This window comes from Marmota monax, unplaced genomic scaffold (assembly GCF_021218885.2).
Source record: "Marmota monax isolate L192 unplaced genomic scaffold, Marmota_monax_Labrador192_F-V1.1 WCK01_AAM20220418_F8-fsc00024, whole genome shotgun sequence".
NCBI classification, from domain to species: domain Eukaryota; kingdom Metazoa; phylum Chordata; class Mammalia; order Rodentia; family Sciuridae; genus Marmota; species Marmota monax.
In genome coordinates this window covers 14,506,878-14,530,808 of record NW_026695224.1, presented here as the reverse complement: position 1 = coordinate 14,530,808, position 23,931 = coordinate 14,506,878, and the positions used below count along the sequence as shown (strand labels likewise).

Sequence of the window (23,931 nt, the reverse complement as noted above, 5' to 3'; positions counted from 1 at the left end):
CTTTAATGAGCATTTCACATGTGCTGAGAGTATGATGCTTATTGTTAAGTAGAGTGCAAATAACACACATAGAAGGCCTGCTTTTGTAGAGATTAGCCATTTAAAAAAAATGGCAAGCAATGCCTTCCTCTTTCTGACCATATTTTCAAGTGTCAGCAGTCAAAAACAGCAGCTCATTTAGACTCACTTCCAATTTTCTATTTCTCTGGTCACCTGTCCCCATGACCAGGTCCCAGATGTTCCATATTCACACCAGTAACTGACACAGACTACAAAGCACACACGACTGAGTTGTAAGAATACTACAAATTTGCTTGTTATGAACACTGGAAAAATACATATATGGGTATATAAGTTTGTGTGTGTGTGTGTGTGTGTGTATGTACATAATTTTTTTCTGAAGCAGAAAATTTCCACTGCAGCATACTATGTTTTTTTCATTTAATAAGATATTTTTCCTTCTTTAACATTTCACCTCTTAAATTAGGGGTAAGTTGTTTACATGAGAATTACTTTGAAAACTGCTATTATTTCACTGAACAAATACTTCCCTGAAGTATATGGCCATAAGCATAATTACATATTTTCAACTCCATCTTAGCTAAATTTTGGGGTCTTTTATTGCTGTTTAGTTTTATGATGGAATTTGTTTCTGCAACTTGTTAAGACTGGAGTGAGTAAATGAAACATAATTTGGATCATTCATTTTTACTGTACTAGGTAAAACATTTCAGCATAGAGACATTTGATGAAGTGTACAGTCCAGCGTGACATCCTGTCTCCCACCATCACATGATGCTTTGTTTAATGCTAAAGCATTTAGAATAAGTGGTTGGGGCTGGGGTTGATTTAATAGTACTAAGCTTACTATCTTCTACAAAAGAGGTCAGATTTATGAAAAAAATGAGATCAATAACTGACTTATATTGCCATAATCCCTGTTAACCCTTTGAGTTCTAAAAATTCTGATTTTCTCTTGGTAACTTAGATACTGCTTGAGAAGAAGATAGGAATTTGGAGAGACTCCTTGATGATGTCCTTCTGGATGGGTGAAACTTATTTCTAGCTAATTGACTCAATCCTAGTCCTTATCTCCTTGTAGTGAAAAGGGTGATCAGAATGGCCCAGTCTGATCTTCTCTGATAACTGGATCATAATTCGATATCAAAATAATTTCAGAGTGTAACCTCTTCTTCTCTAGAATGTGCTGCGTGATGACTTTAGTATCCTGGGGAATCCTATGCTAGAGGAGGAAAGGCTTTTGTTTGTTTGATTGCTTTTGTGATGACAAATAGAGTGTGACCATGAGAAGGATGTATGTTCTTACTTGGATTGAGAATGGTGATATATGATTGTAAGTTGCACCTGTCTTTTGTCTACTATCTATCCATCATCCATCTATCTATTCATCTGTCCATCCTTCCCATAATAATCAGCCCCTCTACTATTTTTTAGTTCCTATGTTGTTATTTTCTAAATTTGAATACATAATTTGAAGAAATTGAGAACTTTGTGTTTACCACATATAAGATGTTTAGATCCTTGGGTCTAACTTTTGTAAAAGTCTTTGATTCCTTCTTCAAATCGTTGTTTTGAAAACAAAATGAGAAGTGTGTCTTCCTTCTTTTCCTTTACAGGCACTTTACGGCACAAATATTTATTGAGCTTCCAACAATATGACAAACATGATACTAGGCAGTGGGAATACAAAGGAGAATGAAATGCTAATGCATCTTCCTACGACTTTTCTAGTATAAACTTGTCTTTTAATTGGGAGGTGTTATGCAAATATGCGGAAGATGATGAGAGTGTAATGATGCTCACACTTGCAATTCAGCTCAATTCTTGTGCAGCCCGGCTATGATTTCTGAAACTGAAGACTTAGTGTGAAAGGCTTTGATCACCATTGCACATCTGGTACTTTGTGCCCCTCCAGGCTACAATGAGTGGGAAGAGGGGCTGGGAATTCATCTGATCATACAGGTCTCGGATGCTGGCCTGAACTTAAGAATCAGAATTGAGCTGGGTGCACTAGTGCACACCTGTAATCCCAGACACTCAGGAGGCTGAGACAGGAGGTTCGCGAGTTCAAACTAGCCTTGGCAACTTGGCAAGGTCCTAAACAACTCAGTGAGACCATGTCTCTAAATAAAATACAAAAAAGGGGCTGGGGATGTGGCTCAGTGGTAGAGTGCCCCTGAGTACCACACATACGAATACACACACACACACACACACACACAATCAGAATTGAGACTGCTTTGTAAGTTAGTGTGTTAGTTTTCTCTCTGACTTCCTCTTTCTCTTTGCTTCCATGATGTTTGTTAGTAAATACTTACCAACCATTGTGATATTACTAAAAAAAAACAAAAGAACAAACAAAAAGCATTATTATGTCATTAGCAAGCTCCTTTCTGAAATCTCTCTCTTTATGGTCTTGTGTCTCTTTTATAGGAAAATTCAAATTCTATATCTTGGTCTCACGATTGCATAGTCTGGTGCCATCTTACCTCATTTGTAGTTTCTCTAGAATGAGATCTTTATTAACCATTTTCTAAGTAAAATTTCTATGTGTTGTCAGAGCCCCTGTTTTTTCTATGTTGTAGCTCCTAGGGCATGCACTTAAATGTTGAACTCTAAAACGTGCTGATAAGATTGCTTCTTTTTAGAATTGTAATGCACTCATTAATAATGATAACAATTATTATTGTTATTATTATTATTATTATTACTATTGAAGAGAGATCAGAAGAATAAAGCAAGCAGATTAGGAAAAGAGAGGAAGTGAGGGAAAAGGAAGGTACTAGGGAATAATATTGATCAAATCATGTTTTATATATATGTATATGCCATATATATGGCATAATAAAACACACCATTGTATAATTATAATGCACTGATTTAAGAAAAATGCTACTTGTTGATAGAGCATTCTTTTGCAAAAACCTCTGAATCTCAATCATTTCATGGGTATAATGGGGAAATGGTCTCAGTATTATTATGAGAATACATATATGTATATACAAAATGTTTACTAGACATTAGTCAATACATAATCACCAGCAGCATAACTATGCATCCCCTAAAATTTCTATTTGTATTTCTTTCTCATAAAACTATGTGTCTTTGAGAACAGAGACCATGTCAAGTTGCTTGATACTGAACCAAAACCCCTAAGATTATAGAAGGACAAGGAGTGCTCTTTACTTGCTTACTAAGGAATAGATGAGGTCTTCTGGTACCACAGCCAGCTCAAGGGTTCTCCCCTATCTAGGATGATGTGCTCATGGTCTTAGGCTGCTCTATCTAATTAGCAGAGGCATCCTTTGGGAGAGACAGAGCTCACTCTCCAGATGATGTGCAGTGTGTGAACATTCCAAGCCTTGGGGTGTATTTGGCTTCACACTCTCACAGAGAGAAAGAGAGAGTGAGAACGAGAGAGAAAGAGAGAGAGAGAGAGAGAGAGAGAGAGAGAGTCCTTGCATGGGGTAAACTGACAGTGACAATGTTGCTGCATTGAAGTGAGCAGGTCTGTCAGAAATGTGAAGATCAACAAACAGCAAAAGTAACAGCCCATAAGTAGGTACCTCAAATACTTTGGAGGGCCAGACTTATGGGCCTTTGCTGTCTCTGTGTATGGCTATTTTTTAACACCCATAATCTTTTCTTAGTAATTTCAAATCTGTTACCTGAACAACAATTTGTGTGTGTGTTTGTGTGTGTGTGTGTGTGTGTGTGAGAGAGAGAGAGAGAGAGAGAGAGAGAGAGAGAGAGAGGATGAAAGAATGAATACAGAAATGCAATATTCTCTACCAAAGCTATTATTAGCCTAGAGATCTAGATTTTATCATGATGAGTTAAAAATGAGTTTCTGGTGAGCAGGGGAAGAGGATGCATACAATATTTACCAAGTAAAAATTTTGTTTGGATTACTGTATGTATAATAGCTGTTTTTCAATAGAGTTTTTTTTTTTTACTCCATTACAACAAGTAGTTTTAAATGTTTATGTGGAATTGAACATGTTTTTGGAATAGAACATGTTTTGAAATCAAGATGGTTTCAGTTACTAAACTCTCAATGTGGCCCACTGCCTTGTTTTAATACGTTTCAAGTAGATGGATAGTATCGGAGTCTAAGATCAATTGTGCAGGGTAAATGTCTTTTCCGTATATTGTAGCCAAAAAATAAACTGAAATTCTAATAAATATGCATTTATTCGTAAATGTATAAATAAGTTCATGTAGTTAGAACTGAATCTCACTTTTGTCTTTTATTCTTTCCAAAATTTGTGCTTTCCTTCTTTCTCTTTAGTTATTTTTAAACCAAAGAAACATCAAAATCTTAGATTATAACACAATTTACTAATCAGAGGTTATTGGTAGTTAGAAAGAAAACATGGTACAAACAAGTAACAATAAAACCAATTTGAATGGCTTATTTGTTAATTAGCAAAAATTTGTGGACAAGAATGACACATTCCAATATCTCTTTGTGTTCCAAAAATGGCTTGTACATTAGTGGAAGTTTCCATGAATGATATATTATTCAAATTTCCTTTTTTTAATAAAAATGCTAATGGAAATGTTAAAATGCACATAAATTAAAATGATCATAAATTAGGATTAATATCACATTAATGAATTATAATCCCACATTCATTAAGATAAAGTGGCATTTCAATATTTGTTCTTGTTCATAAATTTAATACAATAAATGAAAGGGATACACTTTGAGATTCAATAAATATTTGATGGAATCTTATGCTTTAACTTTTTAAAATATTCAAAAGTAAAGTAGGAAATCGAGATGCATTTGGATTCTTTGTTGCTCTTTTATGTCTTTTTTATAACCTTTTCTTTTCACTTATTGAAGCACTAAATACAATTCAAATTAGTGAGGAAAGTGATAGAGCCAGTTATGAATAAAAGGGATTCCTGGGAAAGATCAGTGTCTTTTGAATTTCTAGGAGTTTCTTTTTTTTTTCCACACAAGACAGTATTTTTTTAAGCTAATATTTGAAATCTCAAAAAAAGAAAGAAAGAAAGAAAGAAAATAGAAATCTCAAGGTGCAATATTTGGAACTGTATTGGCAGTTAGGTAACTGAGTTAAATGAGAAATATGCGTGCTTAAGCAACATTTTGAAGCTCGAATTCAATAAATTAATATTTTTAAAAAAATGCAACCCAAAAGTCATATATTTTCTTCCTTTATTTTGGTGCTTTTTTATTTTTTTTTAAACAGGAGTCAAATGATATAAGGGAGAAACTACATATTAGAATTTTCCTGTCTCTCTCTTGAGAGCAAACTGTAAGGATTTTAAAACCAGAGATTCTGTTTTTCCCCCATACTTACCTGCACCTGTCTTAGGCAGAGTACTTGCCTGCTAACATAAACTCAATAAATATTTATCCAGTAAAAAAAAATTATGACATGATTTGAGATGTATTTTGATTCCTGTTAAGTCTTTTTTCCCAGAGAATTCCAGTTTGGAAAATATGCTCCCATATTTGGGCCTCAGTGCTCTTCTCTATAAAACAGAAATGATTTTCCTATAAGAAAATCCTGTAAATTGTAAGAATTATTAAAGAAAACAAAGTCTAACAAAAGCCAGTAGTTTTTAATATAATTCAAGTTCTTAGAATTGTTTGTGTTTATATAAATAGAGCAGACAAATGTGTGTCAAACTGGCACTACCATGTTCGAATACATTGGTGTGAAACTTGGATAGCTGATGACTTGCCCTGTTGTATGTCAGTGTTCTCTTATTTTATATGAAATATTAACTCAAGTTTTGTAAAATTTAGGAAATGATATTATGAAAAGTAATCCACATAGTTCTCATCACTCAGTGATTCATAAAAAGTAGCTAATAAAAATATCATTCAATGACTATTCAAAAATAAAAAAGAATACATACATTTTTGTACTTTCGTCTGAACCTTTTTATCCCTCTGCATGTGTTTGAATGTGTATTAAACAGGTCAGAACACCTTAGAAAACCTTTTCTAACCTATTTAGATGAAGTTTGTTATGTTTTATTTCTGATTGATACCTTACAAGTGTATTGACTATTTGTACAGCCACCCTTAGCAAAAATTGATGAGGTTGCTTTTCAAAAGAACCAATTTGATATATGAGCAGGAATTAACTAAAAAGTGACTTTGTAGATGGCTCCATTACTAACTTCACTTTTCATTTTTAGCTACACACAGACCTGGATCCTGGAAGTAAAAAAATCAAGTATATCCTCTCAGGTGATGGAGCTGGGACAATCTTTCAAATAAATGATGTTACTGGAGATATCCATGCTATAAAGAGACTTGACCGAGAGGAAAAGGCTGAGTACACCCTAACAGCTCAGGCAGTGGACTGGGAGACGAACAAACCTCTTGAGCCTCCTTCTGAATTTATTATTAAAGTTCAAGACATCAACGACAATGCACCTGAGTTTCTTAATGGACCTTATCATGCTACGGTGCCAGAGATGTCCATTCTGGGTATGTATGCTTCCAATTTCACAGAACTATTAAGAGTCATCTTTAAAATAGCTCCTGGCATCTGGGATGGTGTGATGCGAAATAAAAGACATTTATTACCTTCTTATCTCTAATTTGCATTTCCAAATCCCCTTTTTTGGCCTAAGTTCTGCAGCTCAATAGCTTTAGTCCCTCAGTAATAGGAACTGACTGAGGAGCAGTTTTATTAAAATATCTCTCCTTACACGACAATATTTCAATAGGCTGAATTTGTATTCCTCTCATAGACTTGTAGTTGGAGTATTGTTACTGAGGCGGATTTATCAAGATTTGTTCCAACATGCCAAGCTAATCCTATTGATATTTGCTTCATGTTTAATTATTTGTGTTTATTCACATGCAGATGCAGTGCATAGAGAAATAGGAAACCTTCTAGGTCTGTAGTCAGCCAGATATTGACTTGAGCTGGTGGGTCAAGTCTACAGTGAATTAGGCAGTCACTGTTGCCAGTGAGACTTATTTTTTGTGGCCAGCTCTTAACAAAATGATTTTAGGAGCCATGACTACCACCAATGAAAAATCTCACATTTTCTGAGCCATGGATGCATTTATTACCTTTTGTACAGATCAATATATATTTCAAAAGATAATTTTAAGCTTTTACATCCTAATTTGTATATATTATTTATTCCCAAACTTCAGCCTTGATGCAGTTACCCTCAAAGCTCAGACTTGTACAATGAAAGGAGGGATATTTTTAAATTAATTTTTTTATTTATATGTGACAGCAGAATGCATTAAAATTCTTATTACACATATAGAGCACAATTTTTCATATCTCTGGTTGTATTCAAAGTATATTCATAACAATTTGTGTCTTCATACATGTACTTTCAAAGGAGGGAGTTTTGAGCCTTCTTTGTCTAACAAAAAATAGTAGACATGAGGCAAAATCACCAAAGTCATTTTTTTGTAATGCAATCTGTATCCAAGTTTGTTTCAAATTGTGTTTAAGGATGTATTATGGATTAGGTGGTAGGTGAGCATGATTAGACAAATAAAAATCCCAGGTAGAGAATAACTAAAGGCCAGAACTAGGTACATGCAGACATGTACAGTCATTATTTCAAATCCCTAATTTGGTATCAAATAAATCCTCAGAGAAAAACCTGATCAAGAACCATGTGCCCAGGTTCTATATAGTGAGGTCAAACTACCCAGGAAAACTATCCACTTGCAGATATTAACACCTGTAAGAAATATATGATAAAGTATTCTCAACAGCATCTCTTTTTTTATTATTTTTTTTATTAGTACCAGGAATCGAACTTCATGAATGTTTAACTACTGAGTCACATCTCCAACTCTTTTTTTATATTTGATTTAGAGATAAGATCTCACTGAGTTGTGTACAGGGGCTTGTTGCTGAGGCTGGCTTTGAATTTTGCAGTCCTCCCTGCCTCAGCCTCCTGAGCCATTGAGATTACAGGTGTGCACCACCATGCCTGGCCCTCGACAGCACCTTTACTATAGATACAAATAAAGGCAAAGTATTGATTGTGATATTCAAGAATAGATTTTGGTGCCCATTATCATGTATAAAAAGAATTTATTTGCCTTCTCAATGTAGTCTCAACATTTTAAGATATTTTAGCAATTCAGTGTGATGTTACCACTCCTTTATCTGCTCTATACATCATTCCCTTATTTTGTCACTTAATGCTTAGGATTACTTTGTTCCTCTACTTCCTTCTTCTTTTTTATGTAATTTTTTATTTATATATGACAGCAGAATGCATTACAATTCTTATTATACATATAGAGCACAATTTTTCATCTCTGGTTGTTTACATAGTATATTCACACCAATTCGTGTGTTCAAACATGTACTTTGGATAGTAATGATCATCACATTCCACCATCATTAATTACCCCATGCTCTCTCCCTTTCCCTCTCACCCCTTTGCCCTATCTAGAGTTTATCTATTCCTCCCATGCTCCTGCTCCCTATCCCACTATGAATCAGCCTCCTTAAAGAAAACATTCGGCATTTTTTGGGGGGGGATTGTCTAACTTCACTTAACATTATTTTCTCCAACACCATCCATTTACCTGCAGATGCCATGATTTTATTCTCTTTTATTGCTGAGTAATATTCCATTGTATATAAATGCCACTTTTTAAAATCCATTCATCTATTGAAGGGCATCTAGGTTGGTTCCACAATTTAGCTATTGTGAATTGTGCTGCTATAAACATTGATGTGGCTGTGTCCCTGTAGTATGCTGTTTTTAAGTCCTTTGGGTATAGACTGAGGAGAGGGACAGCTGGGTCAAATGGTGGTTCCAGTTCCTTCTTTTTATTCCTTTCTCTCTCCTTTTTTCTCTTCTCTTTCTCCCTGTCTGCCTCCAGTTTCTTTTCCTTTTCCCTCCCTTCTTCTCTCCTTTCCTCCATTATCTCCCTTGGTTAGTTCATGTCTTTGGATATTTGTTCCATGTGAATGGTTTTAAAATTATATCCCCTGCCCCGTCTGCCTTCTTAGGCCAGGGACCCTGTTATCAATTGCTTCCTGAACATTTTCACCTGAATGTCCCAAGGACAGCTTGAACTCCATATTAAAAATCAAATCCTATTACTTCTTTTTATGAAATTATTTTTTGTGCTTCCTAATTCCTCTGACTTTATCACTGATCCCAATATACTCCAAAATCCTCTGTACAAAAGGTACAATATGCTGAACCTTCTCTCCCCCTTTGAGCCTCAGCCTCACCTCACCTATTGAGTCACTAATCTACTCCTTCCTGACTGCTGTGCAATCTGAACACATCATCTCATTTCACTCTTATGATTGTCTTTCTAGATTAGACTGCAATGCCTTCCTCTGGATTATCTCAGTAACCTACCAAAGAGTATCCTTGATTCTGAATTGGTTCCTTCTTCAGTAATCTATGTATTTATGCTGGAAAATAAACAAAAACTCCCTTAAATTCTGTTGTGTTTGTTTTCATAGAAAAATAATTCTCAGGCTCCTTAGCCAGAAGGACTTTGGATGGCTTTGTTTCATTTATTCTCTTTCTTCTTACCTATCGACAATATAACCTTGGTAGATATATAACCACTGCAGCAGCAAATAAGAAGTGATTTCAGGTCTTCATATTTTACCCATATATTTCTCCTTCCAAGACTCTACTTTATCTATCTCTTATGCAAGGAATTCTATTTTTATTTATTTTTCATCTCCTCAAAATGGAGTTGTTTCTCTATGGCTAGCTGAATTGACACATTTTTAGGGAAACATAACTTCCTAGCAAGACTTTACCTTTCCACCATCAGCACCTCCACAAAAAAAAAAAAAAAAAAAAAAAAAAAAAGGACAAACACACACACACACACACCAGAACAAAAATTTCCATCTTCGAAACTCCTTTTGTATTCTGACATGGCAAAAAGGAGCTGAGAAACATTATGTAACATTTCTTTTTGTCTTTTTGTTTTGGTCTATTCATTTAGGTCAGAGAACTTGCCTAAGTCCTCTTCTTATTAAGATTTCAATAAAAGTGTTTTAAAAAATTACTGGTACCTCCAGTGCATGCAGCACACATTACCTTTTTTAAAAATTCTTTTTTTTTTTTTTTTGGTGCTGGGGATTGAACTCACAACTTCATGCAAGCTAGGTAAGTACTCTACCACTGAACTACAGCCTCTAGCCCCAACACACTTTATATTAATTACTGGTAAACGGTGAACAGGGAAGCTCTTATTTTTACTTCATTTTTATGATTTCTCCATCTTAATTCCAACTCTGTTGGCTATGAATGTGCTACAGGCTACCTTTTCTGTGTATCTAAGTCATGTTCCTGATAGATTTGTTGAGACAGAAAACCTCAGAAACTTCCACAAACATTAAGACCATTTTCAGCTAAGAAAAGGTCTTTAAAGATTATTAGCTACAGAATGCAATGTGTATACACACACACACACACACACACACATGTGTTAAATGCTTTGTCTTCAACATGTCTTCCAAAACCTACATAGAATCCATTTTAGTTGCAAGAAAAGAATTTGAATCCTGACTCCTTCCCTGATTATCAGGTTGACTTTGAGATCAGGAAGGTGAAATTACTTCCTATTTTCCTTAGCTGTAATGCAAGGACAATAATTTCTATCCTGCTTTCACTGTGTGAGGATTGCATGATAAAACACAAGGTAAAGGAATGCCATAAAGTAAATAAGTGTTCCATAATTGGTTGTTGTTATGGCTTTTGAAATTATTTTTATTAATCTGTTCCCCATCTTACCTTCGTACCTTCCCTTATGTATTGATTTTAAGCCCTGGGTGTCTGGTTTCTCTTTGACTCCAGCCTCTCTGGTTAAAGGGAGCAGAGGCAGCTACACTATTTTATTGTCAAGTGTGAATTATTCCCTTCATTTCTCATCAAGGTGAATATCATGATGAAGGTCAGCTACTATCTCCTTCCTCTCCCCATCACCACTGTTCTCTCTCAGCCTGTTTCTTCCCTCCCCTCTTTCCTTCTTTCATTTTTCTTCCTTTGCTACTGCAGAAGTGCCAGCACCTGCACCTGTAAGCCCTGAGGAATGCCAGCCAGGACTGAGGGAATTCATTGTGCAGAAAGTGAAAAATAAAATTCTAATTGAGAAATTTACCAATATTAAATTGAAATGAATATGATGTTCAAGAACTGTCTTCTAGTTGACAAGCTGTCAAGACAAAACACACATATACATTTGCCCAAATGGCAGCCAAATTAATTTAGAAATATCTTATTAGGAAGCAGGAGACATGGTTCTTTTATATTCTACTGTGAATTTCAGAAGTTGATGAGAATTCACTTTTACAGCAATACTGCATAAAGAAAGACATGTGAGCTTGTCTGATTGTAACTGTGGATACCAAACTAGCAATGCTAAAGTTGGTTTTTCAGTGGAAATTTGCCCACACTTATTGTTTCAAACAGTTTATGTATTTTTAATGTTATTGTGTGATTGTGAGGGATGTTTTAACCCCAACTGCATTGTTTAACTGAACCTAGGTTGGGATATAATGAACTTTCTATTTGACTTTGAAATTGTTTCTCAGATTATTTAACTCCAAATATGACTTCCACTTTTGTAAGCAACAAACTCCATCTCAACGTCACATTACCTGTGTAGTATATGCAATAATCCCTACGTGGAAGTGTGTTTGGAAAAATTTAATGATCTTATTTCAAAAGTACTAACCACTTGGCCTAAAATAGATGCCCAATAAACATTAGTTTCTTTTGTGATTTGGTTCTACTAGTGTTTTGTATGATATGAATGTTTTGGTCAGTGAAAAAAAAAGTGATTTAATAAGACTTACCTTTCCATTTCACAAATCCACATAATAGAATTGGCATTATTTTATTCAAAATGGCATATTAGTGAATGTGGGGTCAAGAGATGTGATAGTAAGTGGTGCTTAAGTTGCTAAGCATTGTGCAGCATTGTGTTCATGTCATGTAGAACATGACACAAAAGATTTTCCTAGTTTTCTTGGCAATTCGGACTCCTCTAATGATGATCAATATGTATGCAAAGTTACCATTAGAGAGAAGCTCTGTTAAATACTTCTAATATACTTACAATGTTTTGACTTTAAGAGAAATATTAGTTTCCCTATTCCTCATGATTTTTAATCACAAAAATGGGGGAAATAATAGCTAATATAAAGCCAGACATGAAGTAGAAGAACTGGGATTTAAGTCCAGACATCTGGTTCTACCTCCCATGGGTTTAACCAGTATGCTCTACTGATCTTTGATAATATCTCTAGAGAATTTTGTTTATATGAGCACAATGATTCTGCTGCATATTTATAACAGTTAATGTTTTTCAAGGTGGGAGAGCTTTTGAGGTCAGCCTACTTTGCAAATTAAATTGAAGAACTGAGATTAGAGTTGCAGAAGAAGTTTGAGTGAGACATTTTGCAATTTTCAAGATAAAAATACAAGAACTTTAAAAATGTAAGAACAATACATCAAATAGAAATTCAAGTAACAATAAAAATTAATTAAGAGCCATGTGGTGAATAGCTGGGGCAAAGTGCTGCTAATGTATTTAAGATAAAGGCAAAAGACAGTAAGTTGAATTGACTCTGGGCTTTCTGGTGGTGAATGTGGAAAGAGGATGCACTCTCCACCCCAAAATATTAATTGAAATATCGGAAGAAGGTTAGGGAATGACTTAGTAAGTATGCATTTTATAGAGGGAAATATCACTGCTTTCCAAAATCTATCACCAAAAAGGTAATGGAAGTCAGTACACAATACACAAGCTCACTCACTCTCCTTGAACAATAACTCAGCCCAAAGAAAAAAATGTTACCATTATTAAATCTTTTAGACATTTTCCTCTTGAGAAATGGTGGCTATGTGTTATTCATATTCTTTTGTCTTCTCTTAGCATTAACATTATGCCTTTTCTTTGTAAATGTGCCCTTTTAGGGTGCTGATTCTCAAATCCTTTTTTTGGAGGGAGATCCATATAAAATACATACTATTTCTTTTGTGTTTTCTGTTATCTTTGATTTGGAATAAATTAATTCTTAGTGAAAAGTGACCAACATAGGTCATATATCTTTTCTGAATTGTTGGAAAGTAAGTTTCAGACATTTTGCCCCCAAATTTTCAATAATTTCTCCCCATATGGATATTTTCCTACACAAGCACAGTATAACCATTCAAATCAGGACATTTATATGGACACATCATTGCTATTAAGTATTACAAATCTCTACAGTTGTCCTAATAATATCGTTTTATGATAAAAATCCATCCTATTCAGGATCCCATATGCATTAGACTCTTTCAGCCTGGAAAGTTCTTTAGTCTTTTCTTCCTTGTCATGACTTTATACTTTATGCTCAACAATTACAGAAACATTGTTTTATAGAATTCCTTAGATGTATAGATTGGGATTAGATTCAGAATGCACATTTTGGACATTACTAAAGGATTTGTATTAAATGCATGAGATTTTGATATATTCCATGATTGGTGACAAGAACTTTGATCACTTCATTAAGGAGGTGTCTGCCATTTGTCTCTCTTGTAAAATTATTCTTTTATTCTCTTTGTACTTAATACTTTATGGGAAGACACTTTGAGCCTTCATAAATATTTAATTCAGCATCAAAATATGAACCCTAAATTTTAACATCCATTGAATTTTCTTGGCAGAGTTAATTATTAATATGAGAACTGGAAATGGTAGTTTTCTCAATTCTACAATTCCATACACATTTATTGATTTTCATTCTCCTATAGAGAAAAAGTTCTTATACTCCTATTTATTTGCTTGTGTACTTATTCATATTGTTTTGGAATTTTAGATTTCTGTTTTATTCAATCAGTTATAATTAGAATTATTATCCTGCTATTCAGATTATCTCCAACTTGGCCATGATATGGCCGTGAAGCTAATTCTGTGTCTTAGTGACATGCCTCTGTTATTCTTAGGTGGCATTTTTATCTTCTGGTCCAACAAAGTGTTTAAAGTGTCATTTTGTATCATTTTATCCCAGTCCTATTATAGTGTACTTATACAAAGAAACCTAGTTCCACTTAAAAAGAATTGCATATACACACCAAAGACCAGTATTAGTTTTAGTCATTGCTATTAGGGTGCCATTGTTCCCCAAATCTCTCAGTGGCTCAGTGGACAGGGCAAAGGTAAAGAATGGATGGAAGTATGTGCCTACACACATGCACACACATATTTATCTGTCCACAAATGACTGAATAGTGTTGCTCAGAATTTCTTGTTAATTCAGGACCTTGGAGAGTGGTCTTATTTGGAATGAGGGTCTAAAAGGTATAATTAATCCAGTACAGGTCCTACTGGGTTATATTGAATCCTAAATCCAACGACTGGAGACTTTAAAGGAAGGCCACGTAAAGACACAGACACACTCAGAGAAGCCCAGGTGATGACAGACGCATGGACTGGAGTTATGGCACCATAAACCAAGGGGAGCCAGAGTTCCACCAACAGCTAGAAATAGCCTGAAAGTTCCCTTCAGAGGAAACATGGGCTTGTCCACCAATGATTTTGGAGTGCAAAGAGTGAGAAAATAAATTCCTGTTGTTTTAAGCAACCTAGTTTGTGGTAAATTGTCATGGCAGCCCTGGGAACGTAATATATTCTCTATTAATAAATCATGAGCTTGCCACTATGTTACCATAGGGTCCATTCTTTTTTTTTTCTTTCTCTACCAGTAAGAAACCTGAATCATTTTATCCTTTGTATATTTATTAATTCCTCAGATAATTCCTCAGACCTGTCATAATTTATCTCTGCTTGTTTCCTCTGCCCCACACCTGACTTCCCATGCTGGTGTTAGTAAGCTGTCCCATTCTTCCTCCACAAACTTGCCCTTGGAGGAAGAGATGGACCCCTATCTTGCCAACCATACCTAATGTCTTTTGGATTTAACTGCTTAGGCAGAAGGCAGTCAGAATTGGGGACAGGAAACTACAGAACACTTTCTACATTTATTTGACTCTTAGTATACCAAAGATCTACAGCTACATTTCCTATTCTCTATTCAAAATAGGCATAATGCAAAGAGATGTTAAATATGTTTGAATCAAAGCCAAACTGTTTCTCCTATTGAAGTCTTTAAAGTACTAATATATCATAATTTGAAAAATTCATATCATATGCCCTTATGAAAATTTAGACATGTATATGATCACAGAAACACTTTTAGAATCCTGAAGTATTGCAGGGATTTTATTCTACAAAAGCTTTAAAAACACATATCTAATGAGAATAGATTTTTGTTTTTATGCAAGACCACATGTTAATTTAGCATGCAGCTAGTGAAATTTGCAATTTCTAAAAAGTGAATTGCAAATTGTGATGACTACAGCTTACATGGATTAGCTTGTTATTCTTGTTATTTGCCCAGTATAGTTTAGTTTCAAATATAGAATATACCTAAGGTATATTATATACCTAAGGTAATAATTAAAGAGACTCACTTTTATACTTTTTTATTAAAGAAACAATTTTTATTACATAAGCTAATAGATCAAAGGATGTTACAAACTGACAAACTGTCTTAAGCCTAACATACTTCTTTTTCATAATTTAGAAGTGGTAGCTTTATTTTATTTTATTTTATTTTTTTGCTCTCTTGAGGCTAGATTTTAGAAGAATTCAGTAGCATTTCTCTATTTTTAAAGGAGAGATGCAGAGTAAAAAAGGGGAAAACATATCTTGATGGATTTGATTATATTTTTTGTCTGGTTTGATTCAGAGTGACGAACAAAATTGAAATTCTTTAGGAAAACATGGGCAGGAAATCATGAGGATTGAAATAAACACTTTCAAAAGAAATCCAGCTGCTGTACCTGATATGAATGCCAATAACAGCTGTGGACCCAAAACTTTAAGATGGGGTGAGGAGTCTGTCATTTCTTTTCTGCATAAAGAAGCTAAACCTCCATTAAATGAAGACAGTATAATAGCCGACAAATGTGTGTGTGTGTGTATATATATATATATATATATATATTCATATTTAATTCATTATATATATGTGTATATACATACATATGTATATATGTATATATGTATATATATATAATGAATATATAATATGTATATTGTATATAACATACACATATATAATATGTATGTCTATATACATATACATACATATCTTATGATAAATGTGAGCCAAAAGATTCCAATATGTGGATTTTGTTTCAAAAGGTCTTTTTAAGTAGTTAATGGCTTAGAAATTACCAGAGTATCTAAATGGGATAGCTGGTGACAGTTAACCGTGAGAGGTGACTGAAAGCATGTTTAGTGAACAATGATGGAAATATAAACCAAGTTTATTTGCATATTTTTTGTGATGGGGAAGTTCCTCTCATCAAGTTTTTGCTATAACACTAGTTTTTATGTAGTCCCTCAATTCTAAGGTTACATATTATCAGTCAATTCATTGATAATAGAAAAATGTAGTTCATCCATTGTATTGTCCATAATATATCATCAGCTATTTTAGGATATTTCATTGATCAACTCATATTTCAGTCTCTTCAGTTTGTAAGGTTCTTGGATCCAAATCTCAACCCTAATATACATATTTATATATATACATATATATATGTATATAAATTATATAATTTATATAGATATAACATAGATATAATGGCTTAGAGAACTTTATTATAAATTTTAGAGAAACACTGCTTTCACTCACTTTGAAAATAGTGAACATTTCAGAATTCTTCAGTCTGCTTCAACACACTCTGCCCTACTGCCACTTGGGATTCAATGACCAACACAAGCTAGAGGTTTTCAACAGTTTCTTCTGTAGTTGACAGATGACGGGTAAGAACCATATGTTGAATTGGACAACCTACCAGGCACGGTCCTTAAGCCACATTGCTTGTTGTTTAATTAATCAGAATGGGGGAGATGCTGGGAGCCATTAGCCAAGTAAGTAGGTATGACAATTTCCTTGCCAGCGTACCCCATGTTGCAGTGACATTGAATGTAGGTGACCTTGCTCAAAGACCAAGGCGGATTAGGGCGTTCCAGGTTTAGGTTCCAGGTTTAAGGTTTAAGATTATTCCTGCTGGGAATAGGGCGTATCCTGCTGCCTGAGTTCCCCTTGAGTTCTCACTGGATTCAGACAGTATATTTTGGAGATAGAAGCCCAGTGGAGGTGGATTTGGGCAGAGAACGTGGATTTCCCCAGAACGTGATTGTAGACGGCTGGTGTGAGTTCGGGAATAAAGAGTTGCTGTTTGAATCTACAAGCTGTGTGGTGGCTCGTGCATTTGTGCCCAGCCAGACTGCGGCACTGCATGAAGAATGTGTTCTTCTTTTCTTCTTTCTTTCTCTTCTTCCTTTCTTTCCTCTTTTCTTTCTTCCTCCCTCCCTCCCCTCCTTCAGTATGGACTCAGTGATTGTTTTTAAATATATGTTTGGGATATAATCCAATAAAACTTTAATTTTAACTTAGTTTTGCAATTTTGACTATTAGAAGTCCTTTCTGTTGGCTCCTATATTCCTTTGGAATATCCATATAGCTATATCTCTATATCTATTTATCTATATATTTATATATGCATTTCCATACATTATTGTGCAACGTGATCCAGGCTTATCTTAAACAATGATTATGCTAATTCTAGAAAAGCCATTTCTCTAAGAAGCTTTGTTTTCTTTCATTGGAAAACAATGTTAAAAGAAACCAAGATCTGAGTGCTAGGTATAGTTTTTGTTTTTGTTCCTGGTTTATGTTTGCCAATCCAGCTCTCAGTTAAATAAGGACAAATAAAGGTTTGTGTGGCAAATCACCTGGCACCTATTTTCCTAATCATTTTATTACAATTGTGCTTCCGCCCCCTGTTAGAACCAGCTCTATCAACCAGAGTACTAAGCTATGTGTGTTTAATTTTGACTTTAGTTTCACATACTCCATTCACTCTCAAAATTACTTAGATCTGACTGCCATATGACCCAGCTATCCCACTCCTTGGTATTCATACAAAAGATCTAAAATCAGCACACTATAGTGATACATGCCTACCAATGTTTATAGAAGTACAATTTTTTAATAGCCAAGTTATGGAGCTGGCATGGATGTCCGTGAGCAGTTGAATGGATAAAGAAAATGTGTATATATACACAAAGGAGTTTTATCCAGGAAGAATGAAATTACATCCTTTGCAGGTAAATGGATAGAACTGGAGAATATCATGCTAATTAAAACGAACCAGATTCAGAAGGACAAGGGTAAAATATTTTTCTCAGATGCAGAAACTGTATAGAAAAAAGTAATATAAAAAAGAAGGATATAATGAAATGATCTCATGAAAATAGAAGGAAGACCAATAGAGTAGAAAAGGATCAACAGGATGAGGAGGGGAGGGCATGGGGAAATACCAGGAAAGAAAATGTACTGAGTTATGTTACATCTAGCTACAAATATACCACAATGAATCCTGCCTACAGATATAATTATAATGTACTAGTTGAAATAATAATAAAAGGGAGGTCAGTTGACTAAAGCAGGTGGATAGGGGAGGGAGGAGTGGAGGGAGAGGGGAAATAATGGAGAATGAGATTGATCACATTTTGTTATATGCATGTACAAATATGGCATAATGAATTTCACTATTATGTATAATTATTAGGCACCAATAAAAGAAATAATTAGGTCCATTTCCCTCCCCATCCTATTCAGTAAGTTGTAATGATGTACATGTCATAAATTATTTTATGTTGTCACAGTTGGCCATCTATTCAGAAAGCTCTTAATTTCCTAAATTATTTTATTTTACATTTGCATGTACTGTTCCACTCTGTGTTGTAAAGGTCTATGAGTTTTGACAAGTACACAGAGGCATGTATCCATCATCACAATACTTTACAAAATAGTGTTACTACCTTAAAAAAATTCTGTGGAATTTTAACTATTGAGCTTCCTTATTTCTAGCACTCCTGGCAAACACTCTTCTTTTTACTACCTATTATTTTATCTTTACTGGAATGCCATATAAATGGAATCATAAAATATATGGACATTTTATTTAATAATCATCACTTAAAATTCATCCATGGTTGAATAGCTGGATAGTTCTTTCTGTTTTTCCACTAAATAGTGTTCCATGATAACAGCACTATAATTATTTTTCCATTTGCTATTGAATGGATGCGTTCATTTTGATTGGTTTAATTTTTATATGTCATTATGAACAAAACGGTTATAAACTTCTGCATGCAGGCTTTTGTTTAGAAATACGTTTCCATTCATTTTTGTTTAGACGTAAATTTTTACATCTGGTAGTATGACACCTGGATCATATGATAAAAGAATGTTTCACTTTATAAAAAATTCCAAACTGTCTTCCAAAGTGGCTACAACCTTTTGCCTTTGTACAAACAATGAGTGAAAAATTCCTGTTGCTCTAAATATTCACCAACAATTCACATTTTCACATGTAGAGACTTTAACTGTTTTAACAGTTGTGTACTGTTATCTCATTTTTGTTTTAATTTCCAGTTTCAGAAATACAGATGGTATTGAGAATTTTTTCCAGGGTTGCTTCTGGTCTAGGATATAAGTAGACATTTGACCCTATCTACTTCAAATTTCTCTCAACCATGGGTGTTTGCCAGCAAGATAGTACAGACATCGAAGTATCATCAAAAATATGTGAATTGGGAACCATCAAGAAAGTCTCATCTTTTCCTGGTATATTTTAGATAAACAGAGTAAAGCTAGGCCTCCTGGAAGTGAGAAGGGATAGAACGAGCAAAAGGGACAAGACAACACAGGGCACTAGAAGACTTCTTGTTGGATCTCTCAACTTCTGATTCTAGGAGCATAATTTTAGGAGCCTCAGGCAATCCCCATCTCTGACTTCCAGGACATTTCCAGCTATCTCCAGATGACAACTTAAGAGAGGGAAGGATATATTAGGTTCCTTAAAAATAAAACTTCCCTAAAACGTATAAAGCTGTTTGATGGGTCCTGTGGGTGGCAATGACAATGAATTATTCAAAGGGAGGTCTATTAGAGAGGAAAGATATGGACATATCTTCCTGACCATGTCAACAGAGTATACAGAAAACATAACATTCATGCCCACAGAAATTATCTACAGTTTCCTCATAACATGGGACTTAAGAAGAGACTCATATTTGGGGCTTCCTTGTGAAAGATCTTGACTTCTTAGGATAAGGCATGTTGTGGACATTAACAGTATGTACTATATTATCTTTAAACTATACTAAGAACAAAAGAGGAATTTTTATCTTTATCTACCAGTATCTGTTGCACAGATAAAAGCAGTGAGCTGCTAAGTCATATCCTTGGGATAGTTAAAAACAACCTAGGGGTGGGATATTCTTTCTACCAAGTTTATGAAAGGTGCATGCATGTCCTTGAACTGAAAAGAGAATCAGAATAGGTATATCCCCAGTTCTTCATGCTGCCTGCAATGTCAGTCTTCCATCCATTTGTATTTACAGATCCTATTAATGGATGTAAAATAACCTACAGACTTCTGTTCTTTTAAAAAATTGCTACTTAAAGGAAAAAAATGGATGATCAAGACTGAAAACAAAGGCAAAATTCATTCCTGAAGATGTCTTTATTGTCCTTTTTCTGACCTTGACAGAATAATCTGAGTAATTATCATCATAATCATCACTGCAGGATTTCTTCCTTTCCCCCTCCTCCTCCTCCTCCTCCTCCTCCTCCTCCTCCTCCTCCTCCTCCTCCTCTTTCTCCTCCTTCTCCTTCTTCTTCTCCTCCTCCTCCTCCTCCTCCTCCTCCTCCTGCTCCTCCTCCTCCTCCTCCTCCTCCTTCTTCTTCTTCTTTTTGGATTGCTATTCCAGTGTAATTACTAGAGCTGCTGATACCATTAGGTGACAATAAATTAATATCAAACAATTCCCACATATTTATGTCTAAGTAACAAGTTACAGTGTCAACACTAAATGGAGAGAGATGCAGTATCCACCTTTAGACGGCTGTACAGCTGCAAACACTGCACAGGCATCCTGTGAGTGACTTTGAAAATAGATCTTGCAGCATGTGATAGGATAGGAATTCAGCATTGTTTTCACTCCTGAATTTAGCAGTAAGGGCATTGGTGCCTTGGATTTGTCATTAGTAGAGATGGCAGTCCTTGGTCCTCTTCAGGCTTTTCTGCATCTCCCTTTTCATTTCCTCCATGCCTAGTTTTAAATTCTGCATTGATGTATAATATCCATACAGTAAAATTCACCTCTTCAGCACCAGCTGAATGGGTTTATTGAATTAGCACCCAAATAAAAAATCAGAATAGCACCAAACACCCTAATTGATTCTTGTTCTCCCTCCTAGTCACTATTCCCATAGAATAACTGATATTCTCACTTCTAATGGCATAGATAAGTTCTGTCTGCTTTCTTATCCAAATAAATTCCTAGTCTATGTATGCTTTGGTGTCTCCATTGGTCCTTTGGCTCATTTATTTTGTTAATCCTCACCACCCCTTTGTCTTCTGGTTTTGGAAGGTGTCTTCAATCATATATTATTTTGCCTTTCATTATATAGCCAAAGGCAACTAAGTAGGAGATTCCACATTAAAGCCAGCATTGTTTTTCAAGTCTAGCTACTTGCACCTTCTCTTTGTTAATTCAATGGTAAATCCACCCCAGTGGGACATTGTAGAGGTCTCTAGCCTGCTTCAATCACATGTTACTTTTTTCCTAACAGAAAGTCACTTATGAAAACTACTATTTATTGAAACCACAATAAAAACTCCTATAGCTCTAATTCCTATTTTGTCTCTTTCTTTTTTTGGTTTCAAACCAAATATGTCTTATTTTCTCCAATTGTTATCATCAAATACATTTTATAAATATTTATTGAGTACCTGCAATTACACACAGTAAAATCACAAAGATAAAAGCTGTGTTTGTAGAGATTTCTTTGTTAAGAGTTCATTCTCTGGAGTCAGCAGGCCTTGTTGAAAATCCCTGATAGTTTTCTTGAACAGAGCACTGAATCCACCCTGAGTCCTTGGAGATCCACCTCCAGGATTCTTGTTCAATATCAAATATGCTATTAACTTACAAGGGATATGTCATGTTAGAGAAAACTATTACATATTTCAAAAATCTATATGTGTTATGATTTTAAAAAGAAACTTTGTCTCATTACTGCTAACGCTTGCCATAAGCAGAAGCCAAATGTCAGATAAACAAAATATTAGATAAGCATAATGTAAAATATATGCAAATGGACAAATGTCATTATCTTGTACATAGACACTGTTGCCTGCTTATACTTATTTCCAAGATAGCTACATAAGGAAATATTGGAAAATTTCAGAAATGTATTAAAAATATACTCAAAGTTGAAATTTTGTTTTCAGTGGAATCAGAAAGGTTTAAAGGAGAGTGAAACCAGATATAAATGTCTTAGAATATATTTCAAATTAATTAATATTGAATTATTAAATACCAAGAGTGCCCTGTTTGTATGTAATCACGTGTTGGAAACCAATATGTTATGCAAAATGCACTTGCATGGTTTTGTACATGCCACAGAAAGACTGTACTTGCCTTCAGGGAGCACATATGCTGTCAGGGAAGGTAGCCTACAACCTTGAATCTTGATAAAGATTTGAAGGACCTGGGCTGGGGTTATGGCTAAGCGGTAGAGTGCTTGCCTCTCATGTGCAAGGCCCTGGGTTCGATCCTCAGCACCACATATAAATAAATAAATAAATAAATTTAAGTTAAAAAATTTAAAATTAAAAAGGATTTAAAGGACCATGATTACTTACATCAGACCAGCAGAAACTATCATTACTTATGTCACCCAGGGATGACAGGGGAAATCACCTGGGATCCTGATTGCTTAAAATTTACATGGCAGGGTGTCAATTAAAGTTTCATATTTTCGCACGACTCAAAGGACCTGCAGCCATTTCGTAAAATTTTTGAAACTGATGGAAGACAGACCTGCCATGTCTCCTTCTCAGAGTCAAACCACATAAGTAGAGCAAAGACTGTTAGCATGACTGTGTGGGCTCTGCTTAATAGCTAAAAGATTGATTCTTGTAAAATCAAAAGCATTTCAGCATCATCTTTCTATTCCCAGGTCTACAAAATCCAGCACACATAAGCAATTAGTACCATATTCAAATGAGCAAGCAGGTGGATGAATTTAAACATGTGTGATTATTTTCAATATTGGATGAAAACTTTTACGTAACATCCATCAAAGAAACACTTTGGATATGAAGATATTTCGAGACATCATGATTGAAGTTATTGCTGTGGTATCAGCAATAGTGCGAAAGACAATTTGAAGCTCTTCTACCTCCTCTGGTAATTGAAATAAGACTGTGTTGTTTTTTTAAAGGAGAGTACCACCTTAGATATGGTGTTTGATTTGAAACTGAGAGGATATTCTTTATTAATTCTAAGATTTTGCCTGACTTTTAACTTATATAGATAGCTCTTTACATTCTACGGAGCTTCTATTACTACAGAAACCAATTTAAGGAGGCAACGTTTAGATATGTGATCCAAGGTTAGGCTTAGGACAGCTTAAAGAATATAAAAATGTGCTTTCCAGTGTCTGATTTAATGCTTTCTTAAAGTGATCAAAGTTAAAAGCTCAGACTTTGAAGCCAGACTGGTGTTGGAGTCATGGCTACTGGGCAATCAAAGGAAGAGAATTTACCTCTCTGAATCCAAGTTTTTCTTTAAAATGGGATTAAAAAGAAAAAAAAAATATGAAAGGATAAATGACTTTCCATGGCATGCAATATTTCAATAAATGTCAGTTTCGCCTGGTTCTGAGATATTAACTATGGTCATGAAACTTACCCCTATGTCAGCACGCTGCTTCCAAATTCTTTGAACATCAATCGATG

General features: G+C 34.8%; 1 protein-coding gene across 3 annotated transcripts in view; it reads left to right on the top strand.

The window, feature by feature from the left end:
• The window catches only part of Cdh8 (cadherin 8), a 362,712-nt gene that overhangs the window by 121,510 nt on the left and 217,271 nt on the right, over positions 1-23,931 (top strand). For all 3 annotated transcript variants that reach the window (XM_046434742.2, XM_058575820.1, XM_046434741.2), the window contains exon 3: positions 6,205-6,499. In XM_046434742.2, coding sequence (XP_046290698.1) covers positions 6,205-6,499 — 295 coding nt within the window. The remainder of the gene's footprint in view (positions 1-6,204; positions 6,500-23,931) is intronic.